The 15,320-nt window shown below is 38.7% G+C and overlaps 2 protein-coding genes across 5 annotated transcripts; one reads left to right on the top strand and one right to left on the bottom strand.

Annotated features, from left to right (window-relative positions):
• Positions 1–730: 730 nt before the first annotated feature.
• LOC114761673 (probable xyloglucan glycosyltransferase 12) lies at positions 731–4,199 on the top strand. Its single transcript, XM_028951095.1, is given in 6 exon segments — positions 731–1,611; positions 1,614–1,969; positions 2,055–2,363; positions 2,480–2,770; positions 2,859–2,972; positions 3,063–4,199. Coding segments are annotated over 6 exon segments (2,088 nt in total). The 5' UTR covers positions 731–1,217; the 3' UTR covers positions 3,687–4,199.
• A 4,109-nt stretch (positions 4,200–8,308) lies between these two features.
• On the bottom strand, positions 8,309–12,596 carry LOC114761667 (transcription factor bHLH74). Of its 4 annotated transcripts, none has more exons than XM_028951087.1 (8): positions 10,644–12,596; positions 10,323–10,559; positions 10,178–10,243; positions 10,017–10,085; positions 9,333–9,404; positions 9,099–9,242; positions 8,942–8,950; positions 8,309–8,842 (listed from the first exon to the last, which is right to left on the bottom strand). In XM_028951087.1, the coding sequence occupies exons 1-8, from the start codon at positions 11,253–11,255 to the stop codon at positions 8,834–8,836; spliced, it is 1,218 nt and encodes a 405-aa protein (XP_028806920.1). In that variant the 5' UTR covers positions 11,256–12,596; the 3' UTR covers positions 8,309–8,833. The 4 variants fall into 4 exon arrangements, with proteins under 4 accessions (XP_028806920.1, XP_028806917.1, XP_028806918.1 ...); XM_028951084.1 differs by having other exon boundaries at positions 8,942–9,023; positions 10,644–12,453; XM_028951085.1 differs by having other exon boundaries at positions 8,942–9,023; positions 10,671–12,435.
• Positions 12,597–15,320: the final 2,724 nt, after the last annotated feature.

The raw sequence follows: 15,320 nt of genomic DNA, 5'->3' as shown, positions 1-15,320 counted from the left end.
GCATTTTCCCCAAACCATGGTTTGGGCCCCCAAACCATGGTTTGGGGTGCTACCCAAACAGACCCCTAATATGTGAGTGCATATTCACATTTCTAGATGCTGACCTTTCTCCGTGCCTGCTTTGGCGTGAGACTTTTCAGTTTTTAATGGTCCCAGTTTCTAAATTTCGCCTTTTTCGAAATTCCCCTTTTGCCCTTGGTTTCACGCGCGACGGGGGCTCACCACAGAACGGAGGAAAGGCTTTTTGCCTTGCGTTTTCAGCACGCGGATCACCTTTGTAATTACGATTTCTTACCATATGCGAAGAGAAAAGTAGTTGTGAATGATTATTGAGATTTAAAAGGAGTTGGTGGAAAGTTAGGACTGAGGAGAAAGAATGGGGGGAAAAAACCGTGTTCCAGGGCGATTTTGTCCAATTTTATCAAGGTGGTCTTTTATTACTGATGCGGTGATTCGATGACTGGTCTCTTTCTCTATTAGAATATGTCAAGAGTTTTGTGGAGGAGTCTGTGAATTCTTTGGTCGTAACTCGTAATTTAACGAGATGTTGGTGAAGTTTGAACTTGAAAGATTTTGACAGATGAACGTGCTTTCTGGGTAATATTCGCGTGGAATTATCGTCTAGACATTTTTTTCCAAAGAAAAAGGGAATAGAATAGTTGGAATCAAAATCCAAGACGTGTTGAGCTGTTACCCTCTGTTTTAAGTGTCTCCCCCCTTTCTTTGGTTATTCCTCTCACTCCCTCTTCTTATTATTACGCCTCAGCCCTCCTTATTCGTTGCGAGCCGTAATTGGATGGGAACCGTATTGGCTTCACCCGGCAGGTCGTCGTAGTGTTCTTCTCTGGTTCTATTTCTCCACCTCACAACCCCCCTCCCTCTGAGAAACAGTTCAAGCATAACTTGACTTCGAATGCCACCGTCGCTCACTAACGCCTTGCTCTGCTTTCTACACCACGCCTTTTTCACTGCTTCCATTTCCCGCTCTCCTTCTGTTTTCCCACAATGAGATCAAAGTTATAGCCTTTTGCCTCACCTTTCTGGTTTTAAGTTGTCTTTCACTACCTATTTTCTCGGAATCAAAGCGTTTTGCTCGGGAAAAAGTACCAGGAAAAAAATTTGAGGGAGTGAGCTGGTGGGAAAGTGGAAATTGCAAATTAGTTTTGTAATTATTTTTTTTGTGTTTTTGAGGTGGGATTCTTAGATCAGACCCAGCAATGGCGCCCTTGTTCAATTGGTGGGGGAAAGAGGGCCATCGGGGCACCCCAGTGGTGGTGAAGATGGAGAACCCCAATTGGTCCATGGTTGAGCTTGAGGGTCCTTCTGACGACGACTTCCTCATCTCCGACCACTCAGGTCGTGCAAGAGACAAAGGCAGGGGCAAAAACGCCAAGCAACTCACTTGGGTTCTTCTCCTCAAAGCTCACAGAGCGGCCGGTTGCTTGACCTCCATTGCCCCCGCATTGTTCGGTCTAGCGTCCGCCGTGAAGCGCCGCGTCGCCTCCGGCAGAACCGACGTCGATGCCGACCACGATAATGAAATCGGCGGCAGGGAAAAGGAAAACCCTACCGTGAAGAGCAGGTTCTATTCCTGTATCAAAGTGTTCCTGTGTGCTTTGAGGTAACTGCTTACTTTAAGGGTTGGCATTTCGGTACCCCACATCTTCAACTGGACTATGTATGGTTAACATCCTTCGGAGTGAAAGATGTTTTCGACTGGTTCTATTCCCGGTGGGTTTTGATTCGTGTGGAGTATATAGCTCCGCCCCTGCAATTCCTGGCCAATGCGTGCATTGTGCTTTTCCTTATTCAGAGTTTGGATAGACTGATTCTTTGTTTGGGTTGCTTCTGGATTCGATTCAAGAAGATCAAACCTGTTCCTAAAGAAGGAGCTGTAGATCTAGAGTCTGGTGAGAAGGGATTTTTTCCCATGGTGCTAGTGCAGATCCCCATGTGCAATGAGAGAGAGGTAAGGTTGGGCATATTATTAATTTTTTTTCACCTTGAGTTTCTCATTTATGTTAATCTTACTGGTTAAGTTTCTTTGTGCTCAGGTTTATCACCAGTCAATTGCTGCAGTTTGTAATTTGGATTGGCCCAAATCCAAGTTGCTGATTCAAGTTCTGGATGATTCTGATGACCCGACAACACAGGTGATGATCAAGGAAGAGGTGGAAAAATGGCAACAAGAGGGTGCCAACATAGTGTACCGACACCGAGTGCTTAGGCAAGGGTACAAGGCTGGTAATCTCAAGTCTGCCATGAACTGTAGCTATGTAAAAGACTACGAGTTCGTTGCTATTTTTGACGCTGATTTCCAGCCCACCCCTGATTTTCTTAAAAGAACTGTTCCTCATTTCAAGGTAAGTAATCCGTGCAGTGGCGCATAATGAGATGATTCAAAAGGAAATTATTGTTTTCAATTAGCTTACAAGTATAGTTAGATGTATATAAATAAATCTACTTGCTGCTACTGCAGGATAATGAGGAATTAGGACTAGTTCAAGCAAGATGGTCCTTTGTGAACAAGGATGAAAATTTGCTTACAAGGTTACAGAACATTAATCTGGCATTCCATTTTGAGGTCGAACAGCAAGTGAATGGTATTTTCATTAATTTCTTTGGGTTCAATGGAACGGCTGGAGTGTGGCGAATTAAGGCTTTGGAGGAAGCTGGTGGGTGGTTGGAGAGGACCACTGTTGAGGACATGGACATAGCTGTCCGAGCTCATCTCCATGGCTGGAAATTTATTTTCCTTAATGACGTGGAGGTGTGCCTCACTTTAATTCATACCATCGATATATCATGCCACTGCTCATCAATTCTTAAAACTGATCATTGCTTTTTAATGAGTGCAGTGCCAGTGTGAACTTCCAGAATCTTACGAAGCTTACAGGAAACAACAGCATAGATGGCATTCGGGGCCAATGCAATTATTTCGCCTTTGTTTGCCTGACATCATACGGGGCAAGGTATGCATATGTTAAATTTATGTAACTACCCTTGTGTAATTCAATTATGGTGTATACATAATAACTGTGGCACCAATTTTGTTTTCACAGATAAGCGTGGGGATGAAATTCAATTTAATATTCCTCTTCTTTCTACTGAGAAAATTGATATTGCCCTTCTATTCATTTACCCTTTTCTGTATAATTCTACCCATGACAATGTTTGTTCCGGAGGCTGAGCTTCCTGCTTGGGTTGTGTGTTACATCCCAGCCACTATGTCATTTCTTAACATCCTTCCAGCTCCAAAATCCTTCCCTTTTATCGTACCTTACCTCCTTTTTGAGAATACCATGTCGGTGACCAAATTCAATGCCATGATCTCTGGACTATTCCAGCTTGGCAGTGCGTATGAGTGGGTTGTGACCAAGAAATCTGGTCGTTCGTCAGAGGGCGATCTTGTTTCATTGGTTCATAAAGAGCCAAAGCATCAGAAAGCAGCATCAGCGCCTGATCTTGAGGAAATACAAAGACAGGAGCAAAAGGCTGCTTCTAAGAAGAAGAAGAAGAAGCACAACAGAATTTACATGAAGGAGCTTGCCTTGGCTTTCCTGCTACTAACAGCTTCGGTGAGGAGTCTCTTATCAGCTCAGGGAATCCATTTCTACTTCTTATTATTCCAAGGGATATCCTTCCTGTTAGTAGGTCTAGACTTGATTGGCGAGCAGGTTGATTGAAACCAAATTGACAGGAAAAGCATGTAAAGAGTTGTAGATGATTAAGTATGAAAACAGTAAAACAAGCGTGGACACTGGACACGTCCCGGCCCTATAATATCCTTCAATGACAAGTTATTATGGGGACAGTGCAGTGAAGTGCTGAGGCATGGTCCTCCATGCAGGATCTCAATCCTGTTCCACTCATTTACGAGATGACATTGTTATATGGTCGCAAAAGTGATGACTTCAATTCAATTCAGGAACCAATCCACTAGAACCTGGTCGTAGCTCCTTGATATGTAAGTCTTTTTTTTTTCCCCCCATTTCTTCGTTTATCCCTTCCACTCTGTAAGTTTCTGTCCATTCTTTAGTTAATTGTTGGGATCCATTCTTTTTGTGAGAAATATCAGCGGTTCGAAACACGAATTGGGATTTTTGTTGAGTTAGTTACTGTAAAAATCAGGAACAAATTTTATCCTGATGGTCCTGTTTTCTTTGTCTGAATATAAATGCTTCATTCATTTTTGTCAAGTTGCCCAAATGGGTAGAAAAGTGGGATCTTGTTAGCTGTGCCGACGCATCAACATTACCTTAAATGTTCGTGATGCTATGTTGGTAACTCAAATGGTCCTCTCGAATTTGAAAATTTGCCATGTGTAATTCTCTCCTATTTCTCAACACAAGAAGAAATAACTAAAGTCATAAAAACTAAAGCCAGAAAAATTACAGGATGGAAACTTCTTTTACTCAGTTTGAAAGAGACTATCTTTTAGGTTGACTCAAGAAATGTTCAACACATCTTATCGCTTTGAAATGTATATTCATGCAATGGCCAAAGAAAAGAGAATTACGAAATCGCCAAGAAACTGAACCTGTCTGTATCTATTGAGAGCTGAACTTAATGCTAGAAGGCTTGAATTGAAGTGTGAGAATTGGATGGGCATGGGAATACTTGTGAGGGCATTGATGGGTGGGGATTTTTACAGCTGGTGGCTATTATTGGAACGGTATATATATGATGCTGAGGAAGCTGGAAGCACAAGGGCATGTGCCGATGTGGGGCCTATCACCGGACGGCTGGTTGTTGCGTAGTTGCAGGCCCCATCCCCCACCACTATTTGATTCGTATATAATTGATGCTCGTTCATATTCTCACCGCTGTTTTTTATTATTCTGATACTCTCTTTTTTGGCCTCATATATAATGTTTTCCGAAGCATGAAATTGTAAAAATGTAAGGGGGCAAGGAGCAGCATGATCAGTTTTTAATTTAAAGGAGGAGGATTTGAAGGTAAAGGCCTAAAGGGATCTGCAACTGTTAATGTTTTTGTGCAGAGTTTGATGCTCTTTCTGCTGTTTTGTTATGACGTACGTATCAACTGTGCAATGCATGTTCTTTTCGTCTATATTAATGGTGGAAGCAACTAAGCATTGCCTCCACGGGAACTCTTTTTCATCTCTTCAAGGAAACTGAACATGTGCGTCGTATGAGGGATAAAATAAGCCAATACATTTGATGATCTTGTCGCCCTGTATTCCCAAGCGAGACTGTAGTGGAGTTTGCTCTCAAATTCAGTTTTGTTTAACACTCTTTTTTTTTTTATTTAAAATATTGAATTGGTGAAGCCAGAAGGGAAACATGTTATACGCCCTATTAAGAAGGCGAGAAGGAGCAGCAAGGGATGGGTTGGGTCAATTATGAAGGGGTCTCTCCTTAAATGAAAGGGCTATGACAATAGACTGAGCAATAGGCACCACCCAATCATATAACAAAGTGAACCGTATCCGAACGGTCGTATTCTACCATGTGCTTTTGTCTTCAATCATAACACAAAGGAAAATCAAACATCAACCCTGATGGCTTCATTTTGCTCACCAGAATTCGGTGCAGCCATCAACCGATTAAGGGAATGATATAAACATGGGAGTTTCCGGCTCAGCAACTCGCTTGTCACTCTTACGAGTTGCTAGTTGTATGTGTGTCTTCGTTATATACTACTACCTCTGATTCTTAATATAAGATTTCGTTTGATTTTTATTTTGATTCTAATAATAAGACCCCAATCTATTTTATCTATCATATTTATGTATTTTTTTCAAAATAATCCTTCTAATAATGACAGTTCTAGCTAATACACTTGATTAGCAAGGATATTTTAGAAAAAACAACACTTATTTATTATAAATAACTAACTTAACTTATTTCCTTAATCTCCTCAAATTAGTCAACAAGTTCTTATAATTAGGAGCGGAGGTAGTACCCTTTAATATATAAGAGCTAGTTGACTTATTTGAATAGATTAAGAAAGTTTGTTGAGTTAGTTATTTGTAATAATTAAATATTGTTTTCCCTAAAATTCACTTGGTAATTATGTACTACCTCCGATCCTAATTATAAGAGACAATTGACTAATTTGAAGAGATTAAGGAAGTAAATTAAGTTAGTTATTTGTTCTAGATAGGTGTTGTCTTTTCTAAAATATTCTTGTTAATCAAGTGTATTGACTAGAACTATCATTGTTAGAAGGGTTACTTTAGAGAAAAAAATGTATAAATATGAGAGACAAAGTGGACTGGGGTCTTATATTTAGGACCAAAATAAAAGTCAAACAGGGTCTTATATTAAGGACCGGAAGTAGTATTAGCTAAGATTGCCATTTGATTGAACTCCAACATATGTAACTACAACAAGGATTATTTTTAAAAAATAGATAAATATGAAAAACAAAATAGATTGTGATCTTATATTTATGGTCTAATTGAAAGTTAAACTAGCTTTTATATTAAGAATCGGATATAGTATAACAATTACATAACTAATTTGGAGATATTAAGAAAATTAGCTAAGTTTTTTATTTTTCACAAATGTGTGTTGATCTTCTTAAATTATTCTCTTCAATAATTATGCCTTGGTAAGAATCTTTTACAATCAATAAGGATATTTTGAGAAAATATGAGGCACAAAATGAATTGGGATATTATATTTAGAACCAAATTTAACTCTAAACTAGTTTTTATATTAATAATAGAAAATGGGATATTTTTAAAGTATTTATGCAAATAATAAGTGAGAGAATTTTAAACAGTGAGTTAGTCGTGCAAGTTTAGCATGTTATCAATCTCGATATTTTCCATTTCTTCTCGTCCCAAACAAAGGAGGTTTCCATCAGGTAAACCATTCACAACAAAGGCATGACAAAGGGCCCGATATAGTTTATTTTCTTAAAATTGTTGATTAAAAAAATTATCCTCCGTCACACAGGTTTTCCGCCTTTTTATATACATGTGAAAAAATTATGAAATGCCAACCACACGTCTCTTGGATTATTTTGTCTTTTATCTTTTTTTCACGTTGCCTTCCGCCTTTAATAGTTTGTATTTGATTTAAATTTTTTTTTCAGTTTTCCCCATCATATCTGATGGTTACAATATTTTTTTTTCGCCTTTTCATTCTACATTTTAAAAAATAAAAAATAAAAAGGGCAACTCAAATTTAATATTATCTAAATAATTCCAATCAGATTTTAGTGATTTATATGCAAGAATAAGAGTATGTTTTCCCTTTTTATATATTTCAATGAGGACCTTGTCCCCGGACCTTATCAAATATTCTACGCATGTTCTGTTTGGTTAGATGGTACCGGGGGATCGTCCCTTTCCCTCTCCTCCTTTTTATTAGGCCAAACACTGCATTACGTTCATGAATTTGAATTTTTTTTTTACAGGTATTTTTTTATATTAAAAACAATCATATTTAAGATACTATCAGATACTAAATGTAAGCAAATTTTTTAACAGAAATTTGAATATTACAGCTGTGAGAGACTAGTCCCTTTTTGAAATTTGAAAACAAAAAACTGTTTGTGAATGGGCCTGATCGGGTCAGGAGTTGATGATTAAGCCCAACTTTATAGTCCATTATATGAAATCTAGGCCTGCTTCTATTTGGGTTGTTAATATTTCGTAGATAACCGCACTGATCCTTCCTTTCCATTTCCATTTGTATAACAGGGCTATTTCCACCAACCAACTGGTAAGGGTTGGGTCTAGTAAAAAAAAAGCTAGTCCCTCATAATATGGTGAATCAATGTTCAAATCCCAGCTGGCAGAAGTATACACATTTAGTGTTTGACAGTATCTCGAATAGGATTGTCTCAATAAGAGGATACCTATATTTTAGTAAAAAAAAAAAAAAGGCTATTTCTGATACAAATATAAAGGATTTGGGTGGCAGTTTCACTATTTATTCCTTTCTTTTTTGTGTTCCAGTTAATAATTTATTCCTCTTTAAAATGAGTTTATTTCATGGCTATTCATCAATTCATCATAGATCTATTTTTAAATCCACAGTCTAGTAAAGTTTTCAAAAATGTCCGTTATATGACTTTTCCAAAGGGCGCCCTACTTGTTTTATTTATTTATTTTCTTTTACCGAAATCCATTCACATTTTTGTCCTTCATTTCATTCACATACAAAATATTACGTAAAAGGAAGGGGGTTAAGACCAAAAGTAACATGGAATGCCAGAGGATGAGCGATGAGGATGGACTATGGAGTGCTAGGCTAGGAAGTTGGCAGTGACGTTAAAATTGAAAATAAATTAGTTCGTTTCTCAAGTGCTAAGCTTGGAATACCAATTGTGGTGTCAGTTGAAATTTCATGAATTTAGTCCGTGCCATTGCCGCTCACTGGAAAGCGGAGACAATATCTTGCCATTTATGTGTTGCAAATCCTATGCAAGCTCTTAATTCATTACAATTAGTATCTTTTCCTTCCAGAGAACAAAACAATGAAGGCAAGCAGCCCTTACAAAAAAAACAAAAAAAGAAGTTTCACACGTTTCTCTAATTTGCAACTCACCAGCTGAAAACAATCATTAATCACCTTCACCAACCAGAGCCTGTCTTCTTCCTTTCCTCAATATACATAATAATGCACGAATCTAAACAAGTCATCTTCTGCTAAAAATTCGAAGAGCCAACAGTTAGGTATTAAAGATCCTATACAACTCCACCCTTATTCCTCTTTTCCCTCTCTATTTCCCCACCTTTTCTTAGCTTCAGTTAAATTGTGCATTCTGCTCGCAAATTCGAAGTCCCCTGTGGGAAGAAGCAAAGCCCATCTAATGAAATCCAAAATACCTTGCACCCATTACAACTCTGTTTTCAACCTCCCTGTTCAACATAATAGCAGTCCGTTATTCATAAGAGAGCACAAGAACTTGAACTGCTCAAGCATATTGGGAAATCGTAAACAAGATTTCTGAGCATTACCACTGGGTCCTGCGTTGTCAAGAGGTGTATTAGAATCGTATCCCATTCCATACAAGTTTTGGAACTCATGCTCCAAAACACTCTGCATCAATAAAAATCACCATTTTCACACCCAAGATAGTTCAGAGTTAATATGCCTTAGTACCGTGATGTTTACCTGAGGCAAAGGAGGGAATGGTGATGATGTGTTGGGTATGCCTGGTCCTGGAAGGGTTCCCTGAAAACTTCCACCAGGGAACGAGTGAGAGGAGTTCATACCATATCCACCAATAGTCCCATTTGCGATGCGCGACTGAAGAATCTATGCAAAGCAGATTAACTCAGAGGTTAATTGCGTGCACTAAAAGAGTGAATCAGATTAAAAAATTAAATTGTGATCGTTGTCACTTACATCTTTGGATAGGATCCGGTCTACATCAAAATTCAGTTCTGGGTTCACGGTGGCAAGTTTCATAGAGAGAAACTGTAAAACATTGAATTGATTAGTTCAGTAGCACAGGATCTTCTTAATGCAGTTGTCCTCAAGGATATGCAGTGAATTAATTAATAGATTATCGACAACACTCATGTGCAATTAAATACTCTAACTTGGTCCTTTTGTATTATTTTGGAAGATGATTAAACGATTCTTATTAACAGAAAATGAGGCATGTGCAGAGTGGACATCATATCAACTTTATTGCTTGCACAAACAAAATAATCCTTTGGTCTCCAACATAAGTCTGGTTTAACTACCTCACTTGGACCAAAAATATTAGTAAAAAGATAGTTGTAGAATTAAACATGTAAGAATTTTGTAAAGCTTTTCAAATATGCTATTGGGAAAAGCCAACACTACATTAGTTATCATAAATTAATTACTTATAAAATTTAATTGCACAGAAAGCCTAAATAGAGAAATAAATATTAAATGCTTTTGCTTTAGATATTTATGAAACTGGACTTATATTTTGGGCTAAGTTAAGTTGGAAGAAAATGGCTTAAATTATCGAATACTTGCTTAAATAAGTGTTCCTGGATTCTAGGATTGTATAACCAAATGCATCACAATAGTTTTCATGGCATAAGAGCATACCTCAACCTGTTGCTGCAGCGATTGCACATAGTTAATAATCTCATCCAGCATCACTGCTTTCCCAGTTATCTAAACCAAGCCATTGACAACAGAAACTTAATATCCGATATCAAAAATAATCCGTAAGAAAATTACAAACCAGGGCAATCTGTTTATTAAACCTTGTTGCATCCTGGAACAAGTTCTTGAAGCAGCCTCATTCGCTCACTAATCTTCTCTCTTCTTACCTGCAAACAAAAAGTTATCAGACTTCAGGACCTTTATAAGATGAAGTGGGAATTCTTACAGGAGTCAATAAGAAGGTACCCTTTCTGCAAGGCTATGACTGTTCGTAGCCTGACCTCTTCGAGCCCTCACATGAATGAAATTTTCTTTGGGAGCTTCTCCACTTTGAGAGTTGTCTTTAGCTTGCTTTGATGATTGCTTACCACGCAAATCTGCACTAGTATTGTTTTGCTCAACCTTTTGTTTCTTCTCATCTTGTTCTTTTGCCCCATCGGAGCTCTTCCCAGAAGAATCCATCATTGGTTCCCCTTCAACATTCTATTAAGAGGTCATAAAGTCGTTCATTCATAAATTCAACCACATGAAAAGAGTAACGAGTAATAACAATTTCTATGTCCTTACTGAGACTGAGTAGAATGCTTGATCTACCTTGTTTGGACTGAACGTAGGGTTGTGATCAAGCCCTCGTTTTCTTCTACTTCCATTAGGTGCAGATCCTGTGGCTCCTTCGTCAGGAGCTGGATCCTCAAGCTGAGATTGTGAACCATTTAATGGAGCCCTTTTCATGGCTGCCTCCTCGTTTTGGTTATAACTTGGGCCATACCTTGTATTAGCTAAATCAGAACACCCATGTTGGGGAAAAGAGCCAACCATTTCGGAGAAGCTTCCACTTGCATAGGAAGGAACAGCGAAATTAGAGTCGGACATATATTGAACAAGGTGAGAGGTGCTATTCATTCCCTGATTTTCCAACACAAGAGGGTAAGATGAACTGCCAAACTCACTGTGAGAAACCATGGAAGAGCCTCCAAAAGTTTGAGTCTGACTCAGGGAAACAAGAGGATCCCAGGTGGAAGAAGACCCAAGAAAAGGATTAGTCACAACAGGAGGCTTGGGCATAGACACAGAGCTAACTGCGATTTCAGAGACACTGGTGCTCAAACCTGATGACGGGCAATTCAGGATTGTCTCTCGTCCATGTTGAAACCCCATGGCATTTTCATGACCACCCATCTCCTGGATTAAACTGCTAAACTCCTAGAACTCTTTAACTAATGATCAATACAATAGCTGAATCCTGACTCAACGAGCAGCAGATAGAAATAACCGTGAAGAAGTAAACAAAATCATGATTTAAAGGGTAAGGCGAATTTTGACTAAGCTCGGAGGAGATATCTTGCAGCACTCAACAAAGAACAAAACAGGGTTGGCAGCTTTATAGGACTGAGAGGAAGTTAAAGTAAAAGAAACAACCTCACTCTCAATGTAGCATATACGCAAAGTAAAAAGAATATAATGTAGTCGTCACCAGCTAGTTACCTCTCTTGCTTCAGGAACCCTAGGATCAAAACAACTATAATGCTCAGAAAAGGGGAAAATGCTCCCCCTCACACAGGAAAGTGAACCTTTCAGAGCATAAAGCGGACGTAGACAAACAATGGGATTAGCTAACAGCTCATCAAACTCCCAATAAAGCAGATTCCCTTTTCTCCTTTGCCCGCTAAACAACTATGATTTCCATTTCTCCATTCCTTCAAACACCAGTGTGATTGATGTGAGCAATCTTGAGTCTTTTCGACCCAGTAGGAGATTCTTTGTCAATGGAAATCCGAACGAAGAAACAGCAGTATCTTTGGTTTTGATTTAAAGACAGGAGAGGAAAGAGAAGCTGCGGAAACTCTAATATAAATAGTGGGATGGGAATCTAAGAGGAGCAGCAAGGACCGGAGGCATCAAATCCTAATCAAATCAATGCTGTGACTAGTGAATGGGGCAGGGTTCAACACAGGCCCTATAGCATACTATACTGGTGTGTCTGATCGTATCACCAGGGGCATCGAATGCTCGATTAATTTCGACAAGAAAAATCCCAATTTCACCAAATGGGTAATAGCATAAACATCTGAGGGAGCATAAAAATCGAACTTTTATAGATTGCAGACAAGACCAGGAGCTACTAAGCTAGAAAGAGGAAACGGAGAAACTGAGTCTTTGCTTCTTCCCTTACCTTCCCAGGCTAAGAGAAGTGACCCGTATGATTTTAAAAAGAAAGACACACTAACTACTGCCAACTGCTCCTGTTGGTGAATTATTGCAGGACCTAATCTCTTTTTTCCTGTAAGCTTTACTCCATGTAAATTGGTTTAATTAATAATTACGCCTTTCTCTTTTTCTGAGAGCGTGTGCGTGCGTGCGCCTTTTTTTTTTTTTCCGTCCCCCTTCCTCTTTCTTCTCAAAAACGTAGATTGGGTTCAAGAGGTTCTTCTCTTGAAGGCCAAGCTTGCTCCCCTGTATTCATTGGCATACTTCTTTTATTTTATTTTAAAATCTTTGTACTGACACATATGCCAACTGTTGTAACAGACCTCTCTCTCTTGGCTGTTGCACACTCACTCTTTCATTTCTTTTTAGGACCCCCACGGATCTCGCACCTAACCCCATCATCCTACATCGAAGATCAACCTCTCTCTCCACGGCTCATCAACCCGACCCCACCTGAGTGATTCGTCTGGATGGAACCCACGGGACAAGTGTAAGGCCGTGGTTGAGGCAAGCAAAGGACTTACAGTGCGGTGCGGGTGCAGGGTAGCAGGATCCGTGAAGTCTACTTTAACAAAATACAAAATGGATATGTTGAAGAGTAAAGTAATGTAATGATAGACTGAGAGCGTAGGAGGAAAGGGTTTTGGTATAAATTAAGGAAGGAAGGAGGAGGGAGAGGAACATAAGGAATAATGGAATCTAATGATGAAATTTACGTTCTTGTCTGGGTACGTTTTTCCAGCTGTAGGAAAGGGGAGAGCCAGACAATACGGTCAAACTAAATTATCCGGTCAACATGGTAGCCTGGTTGTGATCTTGCTGGAAGCCCCTCAAAATACCAAAAATCCGACATTAACGCCTCATTTTCTCCTTCATCATGATCTACTCCAGTAATACGACACCATTTTGAGTCACCTATCTATAAAGCTTATGATTAAATGCTCATCAAACGAATCAAATCGACCTTCTTTTTTTTTTTTAAGCACCCTGGGACACTGGTGGTAGTTTCAGCTTAATGATGGATCCACATGAAATACAAGAGGTTCGGTCTCCCTGGAAAAGTAAATATATTTATCCGCTCCCTAGTTTCTACAAAATAATTTCAATCTGGTATTCAAAAACTTTTTCCTTCTGAAATTTGGATATCGTGGGCGCAGATACTAACCCAGAAAAACGATATAGTTAACAACAAAAATAACGTATAGACAAGAAGAAAAACTCATGACAATAGGGAAGAAAAAATATTTCTTAATTATAACAAGTTTGAACTTTGAAGGAAAACCTAAAACGGTAAAACTAAAACCTGTAAACTTAGTAACAGTGCACGCAGAGCCCTGACTTAAAAAATTCTTTAAAACCTTTAAAAAAAATAAATTGCCTCTCTTACCTATCTACGTGCTTCATGAAATAGAGGCCTCGTAGTCCTGTATAATAGGTGCAAGATACAAGAGAAATAAATAAGCAGTAAACTTTGTTTATTTGCATGAGACTCGTATTAATATCAATTTTTTGTTTTTTTAACTGACTACATCTTGTGTAAACAGGGAAACAGGTTCAAGTTGAAACGTGGACGCAGTTCATAAACATTTTCTCTCATGGTGGCCTAAATGGGTAGCTCCTGACTAGTCAATGCTTGTAATTAATGTCTACACAAGGCGACAGCGACATGCTTGACATTGTAAATTTGTAATGCAAAATAATAAAAATAGAAAGGCCCGACTTGAAAAATTATTTTGTCGTTGATCTTGTGAATATGCAGACGATGGATACATGAAAGTGTGAATAATTAGCAAAGATTCTTAATTTTTATTTTTATTTCTTTTACTGTCTCGCTGTGCTTCACACTTTCATTTCAAGCTAATAGTATTCTTCATCGCCGTGGAAAACAGCAGATTTGACAGGGGAAACCAAATCTCTGCGAAGTCAAAGCAACTTTCCGATTCGCTGATTCTGACTTAACAAACAGAAGAGGAAAATGAGAGGGAAATAAATATATGAATGTAGATTTTAAAAGAGGGAAAAGAACAGTAACAGGAAAACCCCAAAACAAAATGTTATGCAGCTAGCGTTGCAGCAGGAGTAATATTTGACAAATAGGGGTGGGCCTCTAATTAGCAGCGTTTTATGATGCAATCACAAATGTTCGAGGTTGTCGTCCCATGACCTAAAAAATATTAATTCAGTGGGCGAAAGGGACATCGACCCAACCACAAGGGTGAGCTAATAAGTGAGGCAAAATAGGCCAAACAGATGACACCAATGTAACTCACTTGTTCATGTCAGAATTAAGATTAAGTTAATGCTTAAAGAAGCGTCAAGAAGATAAGCTGCGATCACGCGTGCGAGTGAAGGGCCTCGCGTTTCACCTTAGCCTGTATATAACTAACCCTACTTGGTGGTCCTCCCCATTTAGCAATGATGGTTTTATGTCCTAACACAAGAATCTCTCCTGATGTGTTCCTCTTCTTTGTATCGCAATGGATTGTATCTCACCCCTTCATTATATGTGATCAGCCTCCCTCCTCAACATAATGAATATGAAAGAGAGGATCTTTGCTTTAGCAAGTTAACTTCTCCACTTTTAAAGAAAGCCTTTTCTCTTCTTTTCTTTATATAAAGTTGCCGACTCTTTACTTTTTCCAGGTAGACAAATGACTTCTCGTACATATAAAAACCCAACAATCACTCGCAGCATAATTGTTTATTATATTGCTAATAATAATTATCAGGGGAGATTAGAATCTGAGGAGAGCACACCACACCCGCCTAAAGGTGAATTAAGGGAAACCGCAGAGTTGAGCTTTTTGAGAGAGGAGTCGTAAAGGAAATAATGGGAGAGCATGCGCAGAGGATGGGAAGAAGGGGAAGTAATGATAATAATGAGGTTCCTTTAAAATTGAAACTGAAAAGGCTGCTCTATAATATTAAGGAGGGCTCTACACCTTGTGATGCTTCCTTTCTGATGCAGCTCACCAAACCCATGACGGCTCACAAAAGGGCAATCATTTGAAGACATTGATGTTTCCACTAAAAGAA

Source organism: Neltuma alba, unplaced genomic scaffold (assembly GCF_004799145.2).
Source record: "Neltuma alba isolate B1F8T4 unplaced genomic scaffold, ASM479914v2 tig00011128_pilon, whole genome shotgun sequence".
NCBI lineage: Eukaryota > Viridiplantae > Streptophyta > Magnoliopsida > Fabales > Fabaceae > Neltuma > Neltuma alba.
This window is presented reverse-complemented; position numbering and strand designations above follow the sequence as displayed.

Bases quoted from the DNA above. Each gene is read 5' to 3' on its own strand.
- LOC114761667 (XM_028951084.1), bottom strand. From the start codon at position 11,255: ATGGGTGGTCATGAAAATGCCATGGGGTTTCAACATGGACGAGAGACA. The intron at 10,560-10,643 runs GTAAGGACATAG...ACCTCTTAATAG, and splicing joins AAGCATTCTACTCAGTCTCA to AATGTTGAAGGGGAACCAAT. The intron at 9,024-9,098 runs GTAAACATCACG...TTATTGATGCAG, and splicing joins CATTCCCTCCTTTGCCTCAG to AGTGTTTTGGAGCATGAGTT.